The sequence below is a fragment of the Mus caroli genome, unplaced genomic scaffold (assembly GCF_978045245.1).
Source record: "Mus caroli unplaced genomic scaffold, Mus_caroli_1 scaffold_5, whole genome shotgun sequence".
NCBI lineage: Eukaryota > Metazoa > Chordata > Mammalia > Rodentia > Muridae > Mus > Mus caroli.
In genome coordinates, this window is record NW_028227260.1 from 133,687,072 (window position 1) to 133,709,391 (window position 22,320).

Consider the following 22,320-nt stretch of genomic DNA (forward strand, 5'->3'; position numbering starts at 1 on the left):
CAGCTGGAGCCATAGGTTCCCCTCTTTGGTTGGTAGCTTAGTCCCTGGATGCTTTGAGGGGATGGGGGGGTCTGGTTGGTTCATATTGTTGTTTTTCCTATAAGGTTGCAAACCCTTCAGCTCTTTCAGTCCTTCCTCTAACTCCTCCACTGGGGACCCCATGATCAGTCTGATGATTGGCTGTGAGCATCAGCCTCTGTTCTTGCTAAGCTCTGGCAGAGCCTCTCAGAAGACAGCCATATTAGGCTCCTGTCAGCAAGCACTTGTTGGCATCCACAATCGTGACTGGGTTTGGTGTCTGTATATGGGATGGATCCACAGGTTGGGCAGACTCTAGATTTTTATTCCTTCAGTCTCTGCTCTGCAGTTTGTCTCCATATTTCCTCCTAGGAGTATTTTGTCCCCCATTCTAAGAAGGACTGAAACACCCACACTTTCCTCTTCCTTCTTCTTGATCTTTATGTGGTCTGTGAATTACATTTTGGGTATTCTGAGCTTTTAGGCTAATATCCACTTATCAGTGAGTGAATACCATGTTTGTTCTTTTGGGATTGGGTTACCTCACACAGGATGATATATTTTAGATCCATCCATTTGCCTGTGAATTTCATGAAGTCATTGTCTCTGTACCATTACCATACATTTTTATCACTATTTCTCTATAATACAGCTTGAGGTCGGGGATGATTCCCCCTGAAATTCTTTTATTGTTGAAAACAGTTTTTCGATATCCTGGATTTTGGATTGGGTTTACCAGAATGTTATTAAGTATTTTTGCATCAATATTCATAAGTGAAATTGGTCTGAAGTTTCCTTTCTTCATTGGGTCTTTGTATGCTTTGGGTATAAGTGTAATTGTGGCTTCGGAGAACAAATTGATAGTGTTCCTTCTCTTTTGATTTTGCATAATGGTTTGAAGAGTGTTAGTATTAGGTCTTCTTTGAAGGTCTGATAGAATTCTGTACTAAACCCATCAGGTCCTGGACATTTTTTGATTGGGAGACTATTAATGACTGCTTCTATTTCTTTAGGGGTTATGGGAGTTTTTACAGGAATTATCTGATCCTCATTTAAATTGGATACCTGATATCAGTCTAGATAATTGTCCATTTCATCCAGATTTTCCAGTTTTGTTGAGTATAGGCTTTTGAAGTAGGATTTGATGATTTTTTTTGGATTTCCTTAGTTTCTGTTGTTATGTCTCCCTTTTCATTTCTGGTTTTGTTAATTTGGGTACTGACTCTGTGCCCTCTCTTTAGTCTGGCTTAGGGTTTATCTATCCTGTGGATTTTCTCAAAGAACCAGCTCCTGGTTTGGTTGATTCTTTGTATAGTTCTTTTTGTTTCCACTTGGTTGATTTCAGCCCTGAGTTTGATTATTTCCTGCCTTCTACTCCTCTTGGGTGAATTTGCTTCCATTTGTTTTAGAACTTTTATGTGTGCTGCCAGGCTGCTAGTGTATGCTCTCTCCAGTTTCTTTTGCAAGGCCCTCGGAGCTATGAGTTTTCCTCTTAGGAATGCTTTCATTGTGTTCCATAAGTTTGGATATCTTGTAGCTTCATTTTCATTAAACTCTAAAAAGTCTTTAATTTCTTTCTTAATTTCTTCCTTGACAGAGTTATCATTGAGTAGATTGTTGTTCACCTTCCACGTATATATGGGTTTTCTATTATTTATATTATTATTGAAGATCAGCCTTATTCTGTGGTGACTTTATAGGATAGATGGGTTTGTATAAATATTTTTATATCTGTTGAAATCTGTTTTGTGACCCATTATATGGTCAGTTTTGGAGAAGGCATCATGAGGTGCTGAGAAGAAGGAATATTCTTTTGGTTTAGGATAAAATGTTCTATAGATATCCATAGATATAGATCACTGTTAAATCGATTTTTTTCATAACTTCTGTTAGTTTCATAGTGTCTCTTTTTTGTTTCTCTTTCCAGGATCTGTCTGTTGCTTAGAGTGGGGTGTTGAAGTCTCCCACTGTTATTATGTGGGTACAATATGTACTTTGAGCATTAGTAAAGTTTCTTTTATGGATTTGGGTGCACTTGAATATGCAGCATAGATGTTCAGAATTGTGAGTTCATCTTTGTTGATTTATCCTTTGACAAGTATGACGTGATATTCGTTATCTTAAAAAAAATACTACTTTTGGTTGTAAGTTGATTTTAATTCATAGGAGAATAGGCAATTACAGCTTTATTCCTGGAAATATTTGCTTGGAAAAATTTTTCCAGCCTTTTAGTCTGAGGTAGTGTCTGTCTCTGTCACTGAGGTGGGTTTCCTGTATGCAACAAAATCCTGAGTTCTCTTTATGTATCCAGTCTATTACTCTATGTCTTTTTACTGGGGAATTGAGTCCATTGATATTAAGAGATATTAAAGACCAGTGACTGTTGGGTATTTCCTGTTACCTTTGTTGTAAGAGGTGGTATTATGTTTGTGTGGCTATCTTCTTTGGGGTTTGTTGAAAGATTTCTTTCTTGCTTTTTCTATGGTGTAGTTTCCCTCCTTGTGTTATAGTTCTCCATCTATTTTTTTTGAAGGGCTGGATTCTTGGAAAGATATTGTTTAAATTTGGTTTTGTCATGGAATACTTTGGTTTCTCCATCTATGGTAATTGAGAGTTTGACTGGGTATAGTAGCCTGGGCTGGCATTTGTGTTCGCTTAGCGTCTGTATAACATCTTTCCAGGATCTTCTGGCTTTCATAGTCTCTGGTGAGAAGTATGGTATAATTCTAATAGGTCTGCCTTTATATGTTACTTGACCTTTTTCCCTAACTGCTTTTAATATTCTATCTTTATTTAGTGCATTTGTTATTCTGATTATTATGTGTTGGGAGGAATTTATTTTCTGCTCCAGTCTATTTGGAGTTCTGTAGGCTTCTTGTATGTTAATGGGCATCTCTTTCTTTAGGTTTGTGAAGTTTTCTTCTATACTTTTGTTGAATATATTTACTGGCCCTTTGACTTGGGAATCTTCTCTCTCTTCTGTACCTATTATCCTTAGATTTTGTCTTCTCATTGTGTCCTGGATTTCCTGGATGTTTTGGTTAGGGGATTTTTGCATTTTGCATTTTCATTAACTGTTCTGTCAATGTTGACTATGGTATCTTTTGTACCTGAGATTCTCTATTCTATCTCTTCTTTTCTGTTGGAGATGCTTGCATCTATGTCACCTAGGTTTTCTTTCTCCAGGGCCATCTCTCTTTATACTTTCTTTGTTGTCTCTATTTCCATTTTTAGATCCTAGATGGTTTTTTTCAATTCCTTCACCTGTTTGATTGTGTTTTCCTGTAACTCTTTTTTTTTCTTTTTTTTTAATTAGGTATTTTCCTCGTTTTCATTTTCAATGCAATCCCAAAAGTCCCCCATACCCACCCCCCCAATCCCCTACCCACCCACTTCCCCTTTTTGGCCCTGGGGTTCCCCTGTACTGGGACGTATAAAGTTTGCAAATCCAATGGGCCTGTCTTTGCAGTGTCCTGTAACTCTTTAAGGGATTTTTATGTTTCCTCTTTAAGGGCTTCTAGCTGTTTACCTGTGTTCTCCTGTATTTCTTTAAGGGAGGTATATTTGTTCTTAAAGTCCTCTATTATCATCATGATATGTGATTTTGAATCTGAATCTTTCTTTTCCAATTTGTTGGGGTATCCAAGACTTGCTGTGGTGGCCAAACTGGGTTCTGATGATGCCAACTAGTCTTGTTTTCTATTGCTTATATTATTGTGCTTACCTCTAGCCATCTCATTTTCTTTGGTGCTACCTTCCCTTGCTGTCTCTGTCTGGATCCTGTCCCTCCTGTAATCCTGGTTGTGTCAGAACTCATCAGAGTCCAGCTGCCTCTTGGATCCTGAAATCCTGGTGTGACCAATCTCCTGAGATCCTGCTGTGTCAGAGCTCCTGGGCGTTAAGTTTCCTCTGGGTGTTGCAAGATTTGGTGGGCTGCCAGGGCCGTAGGTTTTCTCTGGACATAGTTGCAAGCTGCAAGGAACCCGTGCCTCTGTCTGGGAGGGTGTTTTGTTTCCCTGGTTCTTGTGGGGTCTCAGATACACAGGGTCTTGGGAAAGATGTTGTGCCCTGAGCTGTGATCTTCTATCAGGACTCCAGTGTTCCTGGGTGTGTCTCATCTCCTGGGAGTCAAGCTTCCTCTGTGATCCTGTGATCTTGGACATTTCAGAATACCTGGGAGTCTGTCTCCTTCTGGGTGTTTTAAGAGTGGGTGTAGAGCCAGCACCCCTGGTCTGCTCCAGGTGCAGGTTCAGAAGGGAAGGAATCCATGCCAGTGGCCAGGCAGTGGTTCCTGTGTCCCTGGATCCTTGGGGACTCTGTTACTCCTGGTGATGGGGCCTTTCCTGTGATCCTGGGAGTGTTAGAGCACCTGAGAGTTGTGCTTCCTCTGGGAGTTGTGGGACTATGTGCAGAGTCAGTACCCGAGGTCTACTCATGACACAGACTCTTGCAAATATTTTTGATTTAACATCGTGGACTTATTTTTTTCCTGTGGTACAGAAAGTGAAAATGGAGCTTTTTGAACAGGTGTGAAATTAATGAAACTTAATTTTTATTTTTTTGTATGTTTGTGTCTGTGGTGCATATATACTCATGTGGAGGGCAGAGGAGGATGTTGGGTGTTGCTCTATTACTTTCCACCTTTTTCCCTTAAGACAGGCTCTGTCACTGAACATGCAGCTAGACAAGCAGCCAGCAAGTCCTAGCAATTCTCACTCTGCCTACCACAGTGCTGCTATTGTAGAAGCAACCATCCATGGTTGGTTTTCTAGATAGGTGCTAGATTCAAATTTGCGAACCTCCTCCTTTCACAGTAAACCCTCTTAACTACTGAGGTATCTTTATAACTGCTTTGAAGGGATTTTTAGAGGAAAAACAATGATGTAAACTTTTTTACAGTTCCATGTATTCAAAGCTAAGTGATATGTGTATATATATATATACAAAATTCTGTACATGCAACAGTTTTTCATTGACCCAGTGTTAATTTTATATTAAGTCAGTTTCTTTTCTAGGACTCCTCTGTGCTTCTTTCTTTATATGGCACAGTGCAAAACTGAATTCTGTAATGTAACCTTTATTACTTTTTAAATATTATATGTAATTGAATGTTGCATGAGCTTTCTTAGAAGATAATAATTTGTCTTTGAGGTATGGTCTCACTATGTAGTTCAGGCTGGCCTGAATTTTGCTATGTAACCTATGTTGTCTTTTACACTGGAAATCTCCTGCTTAAGCTTCCTAGACTAGGATCATAGACCCAAAACGTCTTACATGGCTTAGGAACAATGCTATTAATACCTATTTTTAGACTTATTTATGTGTATTAGTGTTTTGCTTACAGGTGTATATGTGCACCACATATGTGCCTGTTGCCCATAGATATCAGATGATCATTTCAGATACCTTGGAACTAGAGACTCAGATAGTTGTGATCCACCATGTGCGTGCTAGACACCAAACCTAGGTCCTTTGCAAAAAGCAGCAAGTGCTCTTAACTGCTGAGCTATCTCTCTACCCCCATGAAACAATATTACATTTAAGAAAAATAATATTTGGCTTTTTAAGGTTACACATTTGATCAAATCATTTTTATAACTGAAGGATTTGCTCTATTTGGAGGAGGCATAACAATCATGTAATAATCTGTGTTATATATTACTATATATGTTGAGAGTATTAAACATGTACACCATAATATAGCTTCATCCTAATTATTGAAAGCTAACTATGTATGCTAGAAAGGTACTAAAAATTTTCTGAAGTATTACAATTTTTATGAACTGCAGTAGTTTCTGATGAGAATGTCCTACAAAAATGTGCTTCAAGTGTTTTTGTAAAAGATATGTTCTGAAGTATAATTGACTATACTCTTAAAAATAATTTTATTAGATTTTAAAAACTTGGGGATTCTTTTTTTAAACATAGAATTTTAACATTTTTATCAATTTTTATGTATATAGGTGTTTTACCTGTACGTATGTCTTTGAGTCATATACATATGTACCTGGTGCCTGCAGAATTTAGAACAGGGCATCACATCTACTGTAACTGGAGTTGGAGATGTTTGTGAATATCATGTAGATGCTAGGAATCAAACCCATGTCTTATGAAAGAGCAGCCACTCTTAACTATTTATTCTTCTTTCCAGCTACCCTCTTGGTTTTCTTTTGTTGGGGGGTGGATTTTTTTGTGACAGGGTCTCATTTTGTAGCTCTGGCTGTCCTGGAACTTATTATCTCCACCAGGCTAACCTGGAACTCACAGAGATCTGCTTGCCTCCGCCTCCATTGTACTAGGATTGAAATTGTGAACCAATATGCTTGGCTGCCCTCTCATTTTAAACAGAATATTTTAAATAATGAGTTTTAACAATTACACAGTCAAGTGTGTTCTTTCAATTGCATCATCTTTTATAGATTTAGTTAAGAATTAGCCTTGATTAAAGTGATTCCCCATGAAGAAATTAAAGCCCACCTTTGATCCTTTGTTTTATGCATTTGTTCTTTTGACAGCTGTTATTGAAGTATAAAATTATTTCCTTACAGAAATCAAAATTCAGATTAGATTAGATATTTCTTATTCAAAATAAATGGAAGTGGAATTTTCTGTGTTGTGGAACATTTCTCTAGATTTCACTGGTTGAACATCCTTCATCTGAAAATACAAAAACCTAAGTATTCTAAAGTATGAAGCATGTTGGTGATATCTCTCAATTTAATTTTAAGTTTCCTGTTGGAAGCAATCCCACTAAAATCAGGGACTAGACAAGGCTGTCCACTCTCTCCCTACCGATTTAACATTGTACTTGAAGTCCTAGCCAGAGCAATTACACCACAAAAGGAGATCAAGGGGATACAAATTGGAAGGGAAGAAGTCAAAATATCACTTTTTGCAGATGATAAATATAAGTGACCCTGAAAATTCCACCAGAGACCACCTAAGCCCAATAAACAACTTCAGTGAAGTAGCTGGATATAAAATTAGCTCAAATAAGGCAATGGCCTTTCTGTACACAAAAGATAAAGAGGCTGAGAAAGGAATTAGGGAAACAACACCCTTCTCAATAGTCACAAATAATATAAAATACCTTGGCGTGAGTCTAATTAAGGAAGTGAAAGATCTGTATGATAAGAATGTCAAGTCTCTGAAGAAAGAAATTAAAGAAGTTCTCTCAGAAGATGGAAAGATCTCCCATGCTCATGGATTGGCAGGATCAATATAGTAAAAATGGCTATCTTGCCGAAAGCAATCTACAGATTCAATGCAATCCCCATCAAAATTCCAACTCAATTCTTCAACGAATTAGAAAGGGCAATCGCAGATTCATCTGGAATAACAAAAAACCTAGGGTAGCAAAAACTCTTCTCAAGGATAAAAGAACCTCTGGTGGAATCACCATGCCTGACCTCAAGCTGTACTACAGAGCAATTGTGATAAAAACTGTGTGGTACTGGTAAAGCCACAGACAAGTCGACCAATGGAACAGAATTGAAGACCCAGAGATGAACCCACACACCTATGGTCACTTGATCTTTGACAAGGGAGCTAAAACCATCCAGTGGAAAAAAGACAATATTTTCAACAAATGGTGCCTACACAACTGGCAGTTATCATGTAGAAGAATGCGAGTTGATCCATTCCTATCTCCTTGTATTAAGGTCAAATCTAAGTGGATTAAGGAACTCCACATATAACCAGAGACACTGAAACTTATAGAGGAGAAAGTAGGGAAAAGCCTCGAAGATATGGATACAGGGGTAAAATTCCTGAATAGAACAGCAATGGCTTGTGCTGTAAGATCGAGAATTGATAAATGGGACCTCAAAAAGTTGCAAAGCTTCTGCAAGGCATAAGACAAAAAGACCACCAACAGATTGGGAAAGGATCTTTACCTATCCTAAATCAGATAGGGGACTAATATCTAAATATATATATAAAGAACTCAAGAAGGTGGACTCCAGAAAATCTAATAACCCCATTAAAAAATGGGGCTCAGAGCTGAACAAAGATTTCTCACCTGAGGAATACCGAATGGCAGAGAAGCACCTGAAAAAATATTCAACATCCTTAATCATCAGGGAAATGCAAATCAAAACAACCCTGAGATTCCACCTCACACCAGTCAGAATGGCTAAGATCAAAAATTCAGGTGACAGCAGATGCTGGCTAGGATGTGGAGAAAGAGGAACACTCCTCCATTGTTGGTGGGATTGCAAGCTTGTACAACCACTTTGGAAATCAGTCTGGTGGTTCCTAAGAAAACTGGACATAGTACTACCGGAGGAACCCACAATATCTCTCCTGGGCATATATCCAGAAGATGTCCTAACCCGTAAGAAGGACACATGCTCCACTATGTTCATAGCAGCGTTATTTATAATAGCCAGAAGCTGGAAAGAACCCAGATGTCCCTCAACAGAGGAATGGATACAGAAAATGTGGTACATTTACACAATGGAGTACTACTCAGATATTAAAAAAAGAATTTATGAAATTCCTAGACAAATGGATGGACCTGGAGGGCATCATCCTGAGTGAGGTAACCCAATCACAAAGGAACTCACACAATATGTACTCACTGATAAGTGGATATTAGCCCAGAAACTTAGGATACCCGAGATATAAGATACAATTTGCTAAACACATGAAACTCAAGAAGAACGAAGACCAAAGTATGGACACTTTGCCCCTTCTTAGAATTGGGAACAAAACACCCATGGAGTAACAGAGACAAAGTTTAGAGCTGTGACGAAATGATGGACCATCTAGAGACTGCTATATCTGGGGATCCATCCCATAATCAGCTTCCAAACGCTGACACCATTGCATACACTAACAAGATTTTTCTGAAAGAACCCAGATATAGCTGTCTCTTGTGAGACTATGCCGGGGTCTAGCAAACACCAAAGTGGATGCTCACAGTCAGCTATTGGATGGAGTACATGGACCTCAATGGAGGAGCTAGAGAAAGTACCCAAGGAGCTAAAGGGATCTGCAACCCTATAGGTGGAACAACATTATGAACTAACCAGTACCCCAGAGCTCTTGACTCTAGCTGCACATGTATCAAAAGATGGCCTAGTTGGCCATCAATGGAAGGAGAGGCCCATTGGACTTGCAAACTTTATATGCCCCAGTACAGAGGAATGCCAGGGCCAAAAAGTGGGAGTGGGTGGGTAGGGGAGTGGGGGGAGAGGGTATGGGGGAATTTTGGTATAGCATTGGAAATGTAATTGAGGAAAATACCAATTAAAATTATTCTAAAAAAAAAGGAAAAAGAAAAAATTTTAAGTTTCCTTGGAATTACTGAATGAATTTTATCTATATTTATATTTACCTGAATACATAGAATCAACTAAAGTTTCTTCAACATGATACTTTCTTTTTAATATAGGTGACATTAACCAGATGCTTCACATAAAGAGAAAACGCATAGAAACTTATATCAAAGATTCATTCAAAGACAGCAACCAGAAATTAGAACAACTTTGGAAAACGAACAAACAGGAGAGGTAGAGTTGTTAGTTTTGTAGGGTCACATTTGTATCATTTTAAAATTTTTATGTGGCTGAAATTTAAAAAAAAAATTCATGTCTGAGCCTTTAGTAAAAATGTGTGGCTTTGATTTTGTCTAAGCAGGTAACCCTATAACTTCATGCCTTCATGAAACTAAATCTAATTCTTAGATACCTGTGAAAATTTTTTACTTTAAGTAACTGTTAATGAGATTTTAAATTTTGATTTACATTCATTGTGGAAATACAGAAGTCTTTTCGCAAAGTCTTAGAAATGTAATTTGTGGTTTATTATGTTTAACAATATGGAAAAGGATCAATTATATATGCAGGCAATTTGTATATGTTAATTGACTCATGTTTTGCTCTCAGTCTTAATTGAGTCAATATGGGAAAAATAAATTAGACCTTATACTTGGCAGAAAATAATGAAAAAACGACTTTGAAATACAATTAATTTTCTTTTAAAAAAGACATATATATATTAAAAACATCATTAATTTTGAAAAGCTAAAACAAAAAAGAAGACTTCTCTGATAATCTGTTTGGGAAAAAAAACTATAATGATTTCCAATTAGATAATTTTGTACTGCTGTTTTTCTTTTTATAGTATGAAATGGTCAATTTAATTTGTTCTGAGTGTTCTTTTTCATGTTGGTATGAAATGTGACTGTTTTCATTACTTTGATTTACAGAAAGAAGATCAACAACAAATTTTGTGAGCAGTATATAACTACATTTCAGAAGTTTGATATGGATGTCCAGAAATTCAATGAAGAACAAGAGAAATCAGTGGTTGGTATCATAACTACCTTTATAATTAACCTAGCATAACTAAGTCTCAAGTAGGAATGGAGAAACTAGCCTTGTGTTGGGCACATGAAACTAAATTAAGTTTCATTATCTATCTAGCCTTGGTTCTGTTCTAGTTCTACTGAATTGTAAACCAGAGAAGTATGATCACATACTATATCAATGAAAATTACTAGGTATTTTATGGTAGACCAGATCATAAATTTTCAAGAGGCAGACTGTTGCTGAAAGATGAAGAGAGGATTACCAGTTTCTACAAAAGGAAGCACAATATGTCAGCCTCAGGTACAGTTGAAAGGAGAGAGAAAGCTTACTTACTGGTGTCATCTGGACTCTGTTGTTAATATTAGAAAGCCAACTCAAACTGGTAAATCAGTTCTTACAATCATAACTTAGTACAAATTTAGTAACAACAGTGGATGGAAACAACCTGTTTCCATCAGGCTGTCTCAACATCCCTAGCAGAATATTCCTGTGGAAGAATACCACCAAACTATCTTAGATCATCTCTCCATTACTGTACCAATGACTGTAGTCATCACATGGTTTCCAAGTAAGATCTAAGATGATGAGCATATTAACTAATTTTTTATTTGATTGGTTAATAGTTTGGGAAGTATTAAATTTCAAAGGAACAGGAGATCCTTTCCTGCCTGAGAAGGCATTGAGGAAGCTGCCATTATGAGTCAGTTCAGAAAAGAGATAGGAACTAAAGATAAAAATAAATAAATACTCCAATTGAAGGCAATTTTTAAACCTTGAACTCTGGATGAAATTTCAAGGGGGAGTGATCATCTGTGTAAATGAGGAGTCTAAAGACAGAGCCCTAGAGTACTTCAATATTTGTAATTCTGCATGGGGCAAGGGGCGGGGTAAGAGGGAACCAGTAAGGGAAGAGAACAATTGGTAGAAAGAAAATTACCATGAGTGAAGGAAAACTTTTAAGGAAGAAAAGTTCACTAACTGTGTCATATGCTGCTAATGGGCCAAAGAAAATAGATTTGCAGAGCTAGAAGGTGGTTTAGTTGTAATCTTTCTCCTGTGTAGGCATGGAGACCCAAACTTATATTCCCTGCATAGGCATGCATGTACACACCACCACCACCAACAACACTACCACCACCACGAACAACAACAACAAAAACATCAACAACAACAACAACAAACTAGCAAAACTAAAAACAAACCACCACAACAATAAAAGTTCATGTGGTGGTGAGCATTTTAGAACCACCAAACTCAGATTTAGTTCAGAGATAAGAAGATTCCCAGAGCTTCCTAGCCACCAGGTATAGCCTAATGGATGAGTTCTAGGTTCAGTCAGATCCTGTCTCCCAAACAGTAGGGTGCAACCAAAGAAGACACCCAATATTAATCCTTTGTCTCCATATGTATGCACGTGTATGTTTTTTAAAGGGAAACTTCACAAAGTGGATATCATTGTACTTAATCAGGATGATTTGAGTGGAAATGTGAGGTTAAACTGATCACAGTGAATAAAGGACAAAATAAGAATGTAGTAGCCCAAGGAGAAAAGATGTAATGGGCTTCTCTGAATTTTTTAAAATGCAAATTACCATGGTTGTGTACCAACATAAAGAATACAAAGGGGGGAGGGTATCGGGGACTTTTGGGATAGCATTGGAAATGTAATTGAGGAAAATACGTAATAAAAAATATTAAAAAAAAGAACACAAAGAGAAATTTATATTACCACTTCCCTGTGTTACTTGAGATTGGAACATAGAGAAAACCAATCTACCACTAAACTTTGTCCCCAGGCATCTGTTTACACTTTATTTTGAGGCAGGGTATCTTTAAGTGATCAAGACTATTCATGATCTTGTGATTATTCTAACTCAAACTTTATTTTATTTTTTCAAGATGAATGTGATTTATTTATACATAAAAACTTAGAATATGATTATGCCGTGTAGGCAAAGGGAACCATCTGAGCACCACGTGCGTAGGATGTGAGGAAACATAGAGGATGATAGGAAAAGGAGTAAGTGATTTGGAAATAACGTGCTTTGACTTTCAAGTGATGCCACAAACTTCAGATTCAGTTATATTTCTTAATAATGGCTGTCTTTACTCCAATATTTTCTTAAGCAAAATTACTACTCAATATTCTCTTTCAATTTTCTCCATAGAGCCAGGTGCTCTCTTAGCACTTAAAAATGGCCTTGAGACTTTCAAAGTATTTCAACTGTGCACTGGTGCAAGATTGCCATGGTTATTATTTCTACAATTTTAGCCATGGCTCCTCTAATTCATCAAACTTATTTTCTAAATCCCAGTGAAATATTCTCTGCTGTTTTTGTCAGTAGTTGGTTTTACTGCAAGCGTGCTGCCTCGAATTGCATGGATTCCTCTTTGCTGTTACTCTTATTGAGGATAAATTCAACTGATGAGTTCAAGGCCCCAGAAGCTTTAAAGTCACCATTAATTTAATGTCAGTCACTCTTCATTTATTAGTAGTTCTAATTTCTCACCAACCCTGAAATATTTGGAGAAGCTGACCTATTCAACTTGATCCCAGTTGCAAGCATTATTTAATCAAGCTCTCTGACTGCCCTTATGCCTCACTGACAGATGTAATGTTGAAACAATCTTTATTGGATAGTTTTTATTTTAATCTCTTTCACTTACATGATCTTCTGACATAAAATTGTAAACAGCCCTGTAGAATAATAATATTTACACACTTCTGTATTTAAATGTTAAAGATTTCATATTTTCTAGATTGTTTTAAATAAAACTTTATTTCTTGAGTAGAAATGGAAATTATAGTAGATGTCAGACAGAATATCCAGTCTTCAAATAAAATTTTGCTAGATTTTGAGCCTTACATAGAGGTTTTAATCCTGCTACTACTCCATGTCTCAGTCCAGGAACACAGTAGATATTTAGGGAATATTCTGTTCTATAAATGCAAACAAAAAATTATTTTAAAGGATACTTTGGTTAGTTCATATTATTGTCCCTCCTATATGGTGCAGACCCCTTCAGCTCCTTGGGTACTTTCTCTAGCTCCTCCACTGGGTGCCCTGTGTTCCATCCATTAGATGTATGTGAGCATCCACTTCTGTATTTGCCAGGCACTGGCCTTTGGTCTTGGGAAGATTATATGCCCCAGGGCCAGGAAGTGGAAGTGGGTGGGTTGGGGAACATGGAAGGGGGAGGGTATAGAGGAATTTTGAGATAGCATTTGAAATGTAAATTAAGAAAATAACCAATAAAAAAGATACTTTGGGAGCTTATATCTCAAAGAAATGTATCATGGCATTCTTATAAATTTTGCTTATAATCTTTTTCAAGTTTTAATATCAATCTTTGAAAAAGTAGGTATGTATAAATTTTGATGAGTATGTATGTTTCCCTGTGAGATTTTAAAGCAGAGTTGGAGTGTGGATGCTGTTAATTTTTCTTTTTTTTTTTAGAATAATTAATTTTATTAGGTATTTTCCTCATTTACATTTCCAATGCTATACAACAGGTCCCCAATACACTCCCCCACCAACTCCCCTATCCACCCATTCACACATTTTGGCCCTGGCATTCCCCTGTACTGGGGCATATAAAGTTTGCAAGTCCAATGGGCCTCTCTTTCCAGTGATGGCCGACTAGGCCATCTTTTGATACATGTGCAGCTAGAGTCAAGAGCTCTGGGGTACTGGTTAGTTCATAATGTTGTTCTACCTATAGGGTTGCAGATGCCTTTAGCTCCTTGGGTACTTTCTCTAGCTCCTCCATTGGGGGCCCTGTGATCCATCCAATAGCTGACTGTGAGCATCCACTTTTGTGTTTGCTAGGCCCCGGCATTGTCTCACAAGAGACAGCTATATCTGGGTCCTTTCAGCAAAATCTTGCTAGTGTATGCAATGGTGTCAGCTATTGGAAGCTGATTATGTGATGGATCCCTGGATATGGCAGTCCTTAGATGGTCCATCCTTTTGTCACAGCTCCAATCTTTATCTCTGTAACTCTTTCCTTGGGTGTTTTCTTCCCAATTCTAAGAAGGGGCAAAGTGTCCACACTTTGGTCTTCGTTCTTCTTGAGTTTCATGCATTTAACAAATTGTATCTTATATCTTGGGTATCCTAAGTTTTGGGCTAATATCCACTTATCAGTGAATACGTATTGTGTGAGTTCCTTTGTGATTGGGTTATCTCACTCAGGATGATGCCCTGCAGGTCCATCCATTTGCCTAGGAATTTCATGAATTCATTCCTTTTAATAGCTGAGTAGTACTCCACTGTGTAAATTACCACAATTTCTGTATCCATTCCTCTGTTGAGGGGCATCTGGGTTCTTTCCAGCTTCTGGTTATTATAAATAAGGCTGCTATGAACATAGTGGAACATGTGTCCTTCTTACTGGTTGGGACATCTTTTGGATATATGACCAGGAGAGGTATTGCTGGATCCTCGAGTAGTATTATGTCCAATTTATTGAGGAACCACCAAACTTATTTCCAGAGTGGTTGTACAAGCTTGCAGTCCCATCAACAATGAAGGAGTGTTTCTCTTTCTCCACATCCTAGACAGCATCTGCTGTCACCTGAATTTTTGATCTTAGCCATTCTGACTGGTATCAGATGGAATCTCAGGGTTATTTTGATTTGCATTTCCCTGATGATTAAGGATGTTGAACATTTTTTCAGATGCTTCTCTGCCATTCGGTATTCCTCAGGTGAGAATTCTTTGTTCAGTTCTGTGCCGCATTTTTAAAATTTTTTTAATTAGGTATTTTCCTCATTTACATTTCCAATGCTATCCAAAAAGTCCCCAATACACTCCCCCCCACACTCCCCTACCCACCCACTCCCACATTTTGGCCCTGGCATTCCCCTGTACTGGGGCATATAAAGTTTGCAAGTCCAATGGGCCTCTCTTTCCAATGATGGCCGACCAGGCCATCTTTTGATACATATGCAGCTAGAGTCAAGAGCTCTGGGGTACTGGTTAGTTCATAATGTTGTTCTACCTATAGGGTTGCAGATTCCTTTAGCTCCTTGGGTACTTTCTCTAGCTCCTCCATTGGGGGCCCTGTGATCCATCCAATAGCTGACTGTGAGCATCCACTTTTGTGTTTGCTAGGCCCTGGCATTTTCTTACAAGAGACATCTATATCTGGGTCCTTTCAGCAAAATCTTGCTAGTGTATGCAATGGTGTCAGGTTTTGGAAGCTGATTATGCGATGGATCCCTGGATATGGCAGTCTTTAGATGGTCCATCCTTTTGTCACAGCTCCAAACTTTATCTCTGTAACTGTTTCCATGGGTGTTTTGTTCCCAATTCTAAGATGGGGCAGAGTGTCCACTCTTTAGTCTTTGTTCTTCATGAGTTTCATGTGTTTAACAAATTGTATCTTATATCTTGGGTATACTAAGTTTTTGGGCTAATATCCACTTATCAGTAAGGACATATTGTGTGAGTTCCTTTGTGATTGGATTACCTCACTCAGGATGATGCCCTGCAGGTCCATCCATTTGCCTAGGAATTTCATGAATTCATTCCTTTTAATAGCTGAGTAGTACTCCATTGTGTAAATGTACCACATTTTCTGTATCCATTCCTCTGTTGAGGGGCATCTGGGTTCTTTCCAGCTTCTGGCTATTATAAATAGGGCTGCTATGAACATAGTGGAGCATGTGTCCTTCTTACCGGTTAGGACATCTTCTGGATATATGCCCAGGAGAGGTATTGTTGGATCCTCTGGTAGCATAATGTCCAGTTTATTGAGGAACTGCCAAACTGATTTCCAGAGTGGTTGTACAAGCTTGCAATCCCACCAACAATGGAGGAGTGTTCCTCTTTCTCCACATCCTCGCCAGCATCTGCTGTCACCTTAATTTTTGATCTTAGCCATTCTGACTGGTGTGAGGTGGAATCTCAGGGTTGTTTTGATTTGCATTTCCCTGATGATTAAGGATGTTGAACATTTTTTTCATGTGCTTCTCTGCCATTCGGTATTCCTCAGGTGAGAATTCTTTGTTCAGTTCTGTGCCCCATTTTTTAATGGGGTTATTTGTTTTTCTGGAGTCCACCTTCTTGAGTTCTTTATATATATTGGATATTAGTCCCCTATCTGATTTAGGATAGGTAAAGACTCTTTCCCAATCTGTTGGTGGTCTTTTTGTCTTATTGACAGTGTCTTTTGCCTTGCAGAAGTTTTGCACCTTTATGAGGTCCCATTTATCGATTCTCGATCTTAGAGCACAAGCCATTGCTGTTCTATTCAGGAATTTTTCCCCTGTACCCATATCTTCGAGGCTTTTCCCTACTTTATCCTCTATAAGTTTCAGTGTCTCTGGTTTTATGTGGAGTTCCTTAATCCACTTAGATTTGACCTCACTACAAGAAGATAGGAAATGGATCCATTCGCATTCTTCTACATGATAACCACCTGTTGTGCCAGCACCATTTGTTGAAAATGCTGTCTTTTTTCCACTAGATGGTTTTTGCTCCCTTGTCAAAGATCAAGTGACCATAGGTGTTTGGGTTCATCTCAGTGTCTTCAATTCTGTTCCATTTATCTACTTGTCTGTCGTTATACCAGTACCATGCAGTTTTTATCACAATTGCTCTTTAGTACAGCTTTAGGTCAGGCATGGTATTTCCATCAGAGGTTCTTTTATCCTTGAGAAGAGTTTTTGCTATCCTAGGTTTTTTTGTTATTCCACATGAATTTGCAGATTCCCCTTTCTAATTCGTTGAAGAATTGAGTTGGAATTTTGATGGGGATTGCATTGAATCTGTAGATAACTTTTGGCAAGATAGCCATTTTTACAATGTTGATCCTGCCAATCCATGAGCATGGGAGATCTTTCCATCTTCTGAGATCTTCTTTAATTTCTTTCTTCAGAGACTTGAAGTTCTTGTCATACAGATCTTTCACTTCTTTAATTAGAGTCACGCCAAGGTACTTTATATTGTTTGTGACTATTGAGAAGGGTGTTGTTTCCCTAATTTCTTTCTCAGTCTCTTTATCCTTTGTGTACAGCAAGGCCATTGACTTGCTTAACTCAAACTTTATAAAAGTTAGTTTTATAGGCATTACACTGACAGCCAGCTAGATTCATAAATTTAAAATAAAAGTTACAATTGCTGAAACTCTTGACAATAGTTGAGACAAGTGAAGACATTGGAGTTAGTAAAGAACAAGTATAAGGCATCCTTAAAAAAGGAAGAGAAAGTAGAAGACATGGCACATACACTTTAGGTTGGGGTAGATACAGAGATGAGGTAGTGAACCACCTCCTGGAATTGCTTCTGCTATTTATTAAAAGGAGGCCATCTTATGGTAAAAGCAATAACACAGCCTAGAGTTAAACTTCCCTGGCTAGGATTTTTCCAAGTTCATGTTTACATGGTGCATGCTTATAAACATAAGCATTTGGAAGGCTAAGGCCAGTCTGTGCAGCATGGCAAACACTTTCTCATCAAAAATTGTTCCTACCCCACAATTGGTAGTATAATTGTATTTCATATTACTGTAAAAATATAAGTATATTTAGTCATAATAGTTGTTAAAATGTTAAATCAATTGGAAAACTATTCCTTTTAAGTTTCATATGGAATTACTTTTGCTCACGTAAATATTTTAGTATTGGAGATACATTAAGTGGTTGACTGTTAGTCTAGTATTCATGCTGCATGGCAGTAACAACAAAATGAACAGAATTGTTATAGTAATGTTTTCCTTTTACATTTGTAGAACAATTATCAAAAAGAACAACAAGCATTAAAACTTTCCAAATGTAGTCAGAGCCAGACCCTGGAAGCAATTAAAGTTATGCATGAGAAGTACATGGAGGTATGTTGCACATGGTCCATAAAATGTCCTTAGGAAACTAAATATGTGTTAGGAATCAAAAAGTTTAACTACTTGCTATTTTGAATTATTTCTGACTAAAGTGCCTGATATTCTCTGTAAAATCCTAATGACTTTGTAGGAATTATTCAAGACATGAAATGATAAATTGGGAATTTGACCTCAGATGTACCTCATAGCTTATTAACACTATAATTATCCAGCTTAACTAAACATAGCACGTCTATACACCATTTGCACAGAATCTTTCATATTTGTATGCTTGGGAGTTTGTTTAGTAAGAAGTGCTTTTCTGTTTCAGGGTTTGATGAACTTGGAGACCAAGAACTACGATATGCTTTTTGATGTAGATGGTGAACTGAGAAAAGAAATGTCTGTGTTTAAAAGAGACATCATGAAGCATACTATGAAGTACTCTTCTACTTTCCCATCTTCAGACTAATGAAGCATGCATATTTTTCACTTGCTGGTACATTTGTAACCAAATAAACAATTCGCTAACTTTTCTGTCTCCTATGAAACAGAGTTTGAAAGGCTCTTTAATCCCTGTTATTCTGATGATTCTAAGAAGGAAGTTAACCCCCAGTGAAGTGATTACAAAGTTAACTAGGAGGTATACTTTTAGAGTCAAAATAGAACTCCTTTATTTTTAAACATCTTTAATCATTTTCTTGCATAAATGTAAGAGCCCCTTTATATTAACTTCCAAATACAATGTAAATGAATACGTGAGTGGCAAATAGTCCTTTGTACCAAACTTCCACACACTAATGTAGTGAATTATTTAAAATTTATTCTTTAATCTTTTTTTAAAGTCCAGACTTTATCCCTCTCCTTGTCCACCCTCTGACTGTTCCACATCCCATACCTCCTCCTGCCACGCCCATCTTCAATAGGATATCCCCTCCATCCCACCAGACCTCCCTACTCCCTGGGGCCTCAAGTCTTCTGAGGGTTAGATGCACCTTCTCTGACTGAATCCAGACCTGGCAGTCCTCTGCTGTATATGTGTTGGGGCTTCATATCAGCTGCTGTATGCTGCCTGGTTGGTGACTCAGTGTCTGAGAGATCCTGGGAGGTACAGGTTAGTTGAGACTGTGGTCCTTCTACAGGGTAGCCCTCTTCCTCAGCTTCTTCCAGCTTTTCCCTAATTCACCCACAGGGGTTCCCAGCTTTGGTCCATTGGTTGCATGTAAATTTCTGCATCTGACTCTTTCACCTGCTGGTTGGGTCTTTGAGAGGGCAGTCATGATAGGCCCATTTTTGTGAGCACACCATAGCATCAGTAATAGTGTCAGGCCTTGATGCCTCTCCTTGAGCTGGATCCCAATTTGGGTCTGTCACTGGATCTCCTTTCCTTCAGGCTTTTCTCCATTTTTGTCCCGCTGGAATCAACAAATGGGACCGCATAAAACTGCAAAGATTCTGTAAGGCAAAAGAGACAGTCATTAAGAAAAAAAGGCCACCAACAGATTGGGAAAGGAATTTTACCAATCCTAAATCTGATAGGGGACTAATATCCAATATATACAAAGAGCTTAAGAAGCTGGACTCCAGAAATTCAAATAACCCCATTAAAAACAGGAGTACAGAGCTAAACAGAGAATTCTCAACTGACGAATACCGAAGGGCTGAGAAGCACTTGAGAAAATACACAACATCATTAATCATCAGGGAAATGCAAATAAAAACATCCCCGAGATTATACCTCACAGGAGTCAGAATGGCTAAGACCAAAAATTCAGGTAACAGGGTTGTTTTGATTTGCATTTCCCTGATGATTAAGGATGCTGAACATTTTTTCAGGTGTTTCTCAGACATTCGGTATTCTTCGGTTGAGAATTCTTTGTTTAGCTCTGAGCCCCATTTTTAATGGGGTTATTTGCTTTACTGGAGTCCACCTTCTTGAGTTCTTTATGTATATTGGATATTAGGCCCATAACTGACTTAGGATAGGTGAAGATCCTTTCCCAATCTGTTGCTGGCCTTTTTGTCTTGTTGACGGTGTCTTTTGCCTTACAGAAGCTTTGTAATTTTATGAGGTCCCATTTGTGGATTCTCAATCTTACAGCACAAGCCATTGCTGTTCTATTCAGGAATTTTTCCCCTGTGCCAGTATCTTCGAGGCTTTTCGCCACTTTCTTCTCTATACGTTTCAGTGTCTCTGGTTTTATGTGGAGTTCCTTGATCCACTTAGATTTGACCTTAGTACAAGAAGATAGGAATGGATCCATTCGCATTCTTCTACATGATAACCGCCTGTTGTGCCAGCACCATTTATTGAAAGTGCTGTCTTTTTTCCACTAGATGGTTTTAGCTCCCTTGTCAAAGATCAAGTGACCATAGGTATGTGGGTTCACTTCTGGGTCTTCAATTCTATTCCACTGGTCTACTTGTCTGTCGCTTTACCAGTACCATGCAAGTTTTAACACAATTGCTCTATAGTACAGCTTTAGGTCAAACATGGTGATTCCACCAGAGGTTCTTTTATCCTTGAGAAGAGTTTTTGCTATCCTAGGGTGTTGTTTCCCTAATTTCTTTCTCAGGCTTAGGAGTTCTCTGGTGGAATTTTTGGGATAGCATTGGAAATGTAATTGAGGAAAATACATAATAAAAAATATTGAAAAAGAACACAAAGAGAAATTTATATTACCACTTCCCTGTGTTACTTGAGATTGGAACATAGAGATACTGGACTAGACTGCTTAAAATTTCCGACAGTCTCTAATGCTAATACAGCATTAGCCACATAAACAGAATCAGAGATAATATTTATGGGCATAAGGAATCTTTAAAAAAAACTTCTAAAACCACCAAACATTCTACCAATTGAGGGGCTCCTGATATAAATTGCAACCATACAGGCTTTTCATTAATCACATAACTTCCAATTCCTGTTTTGGATCCATCTGTATAAATATCAATGGCTCCCTTTATAGGGGTATTAACCGTTACCTTTGGAAATATCACTGGATGCAATAGCATAAAATGTAATAAAGGATGTTTAGGATAATGATTATCAATTAAACCAGAATAAGTGCATCTAAGAATGGCCCATTCATCTATAGTAGCACACAATATTTGCAGTTGTGCGGCAGTATATGGAATAATTATGCTATCAGGAATTTTTCCAAAGTGAGTAACTGAACCTTTTATACCTTTATGGGCCATATTTGCCACCATGGTGGGATAATGCTCTATAGTCTTATTAGGGGATATATGTGGATGTATCCATACTATAGGGCCATCTTGCCATAACATAGCAGTTGGCAAATTTATGGTTCTTAATATGCATAGGTACAAAGGTTCTTGCTCATATATTTGATTTAACTGTGCTTTTGGACACTGCTTTTGCATAAGACCTGTTTGTCCACAATTATAGGAGGTTATTCCTTTTGTTTGTGCCATCAAAACTGCGGCAGCCAGCCCTGCATTTGAAAGGGGTCCTCCTATTTCTCTACAGGCTTTCATCCACACCTGTAGTCCTTTCCCTTTCCAAGGTGTGATAGCATTTCTGCATTCTTTGGTACATTGCTCATAAACTAATTGTTCAATTAGCGGCATTGCGGCCTCAGAATCAACAAATATGTGTCCGACTGCTTCCATCATGCGAGCCACAAATTCAGAGAACAGCTCATTAACTACCTGAATAATTTTTGTCATATTACCAGATACCTCTCCTCGATTAGGCAATCCTTTCCAAGTTTTCACTGCTGCCTGATTGACCCTTTATAAACTTTGAATTTAAATTTTATTTAGAAAAACATCTGGCTAGGTCTGTAACAAAGCTCTTTCAGCTAAAAGAAAGGGAGGGAGAGCTGAAGTTCCAGGTTTCCCTAGTCACAGTTTGCAAAACAAAAGAAGTGCCACACAAGCCAAGCTGAGGCTGCTCCCCTCAGAGCTCAGCCTTAACCCAAATGTAAACTTTTCTCAATCTGCACACTCTGCCAGAGTCCTGGCCCAAAGATTATCCCTATTTTGATGCATCCTTAAAGACCTGTTTTCTTGGGTTCATTCATGTTATTTAGAATGACTCCAACCCTGAGTTTCCAATTTCAAGCTAACTTTCTGTTACAAGCAAAAGGCTGCCTGACCCTTTAAGAACTCCATTTGCAATCGGCCCTCAGCAGGG

General features: G+C 38.0%; 1 protein-coding gene across 1 annotated transcript in view; it reads left to right on the forward strand.

The window, feature by feature from the left end:
* LOC147004811 (X-linked lymphocyte-regulated protein PM1-like) overlaps positions 1 to 18,689 on the forward strand; it is a 133,277-nt gene extending 114,588 nt beyond the window's left edge. Inside the window, exons 4-7 of the mRNA XM_085838233.1 lie at positions 9,416 to 9,533; positions 10,232 to 10,331; positions 18,072 to 18,170; positions 18,490 to 18,689. Of these exons, the coding sequence (XP_085694359.1) occupies positions 9,416 to 9,533; positions 10,232 to 10,331; positions 18,072 to 18,170; positions 18,490 to 18,630 (458 nt within the window). The 3' untranslated portion in view covers positions 18,631 to 18,689. The remainder of the gene's footprint in view (positions 1 to 9,415; positions 9,534 to 10,231; positions 10,332 to 18,071; positions 18,171 to 18,489) is intronic.
* Positions 18,690 to 22,320: the final 3,631 nt, after the last annotated feature.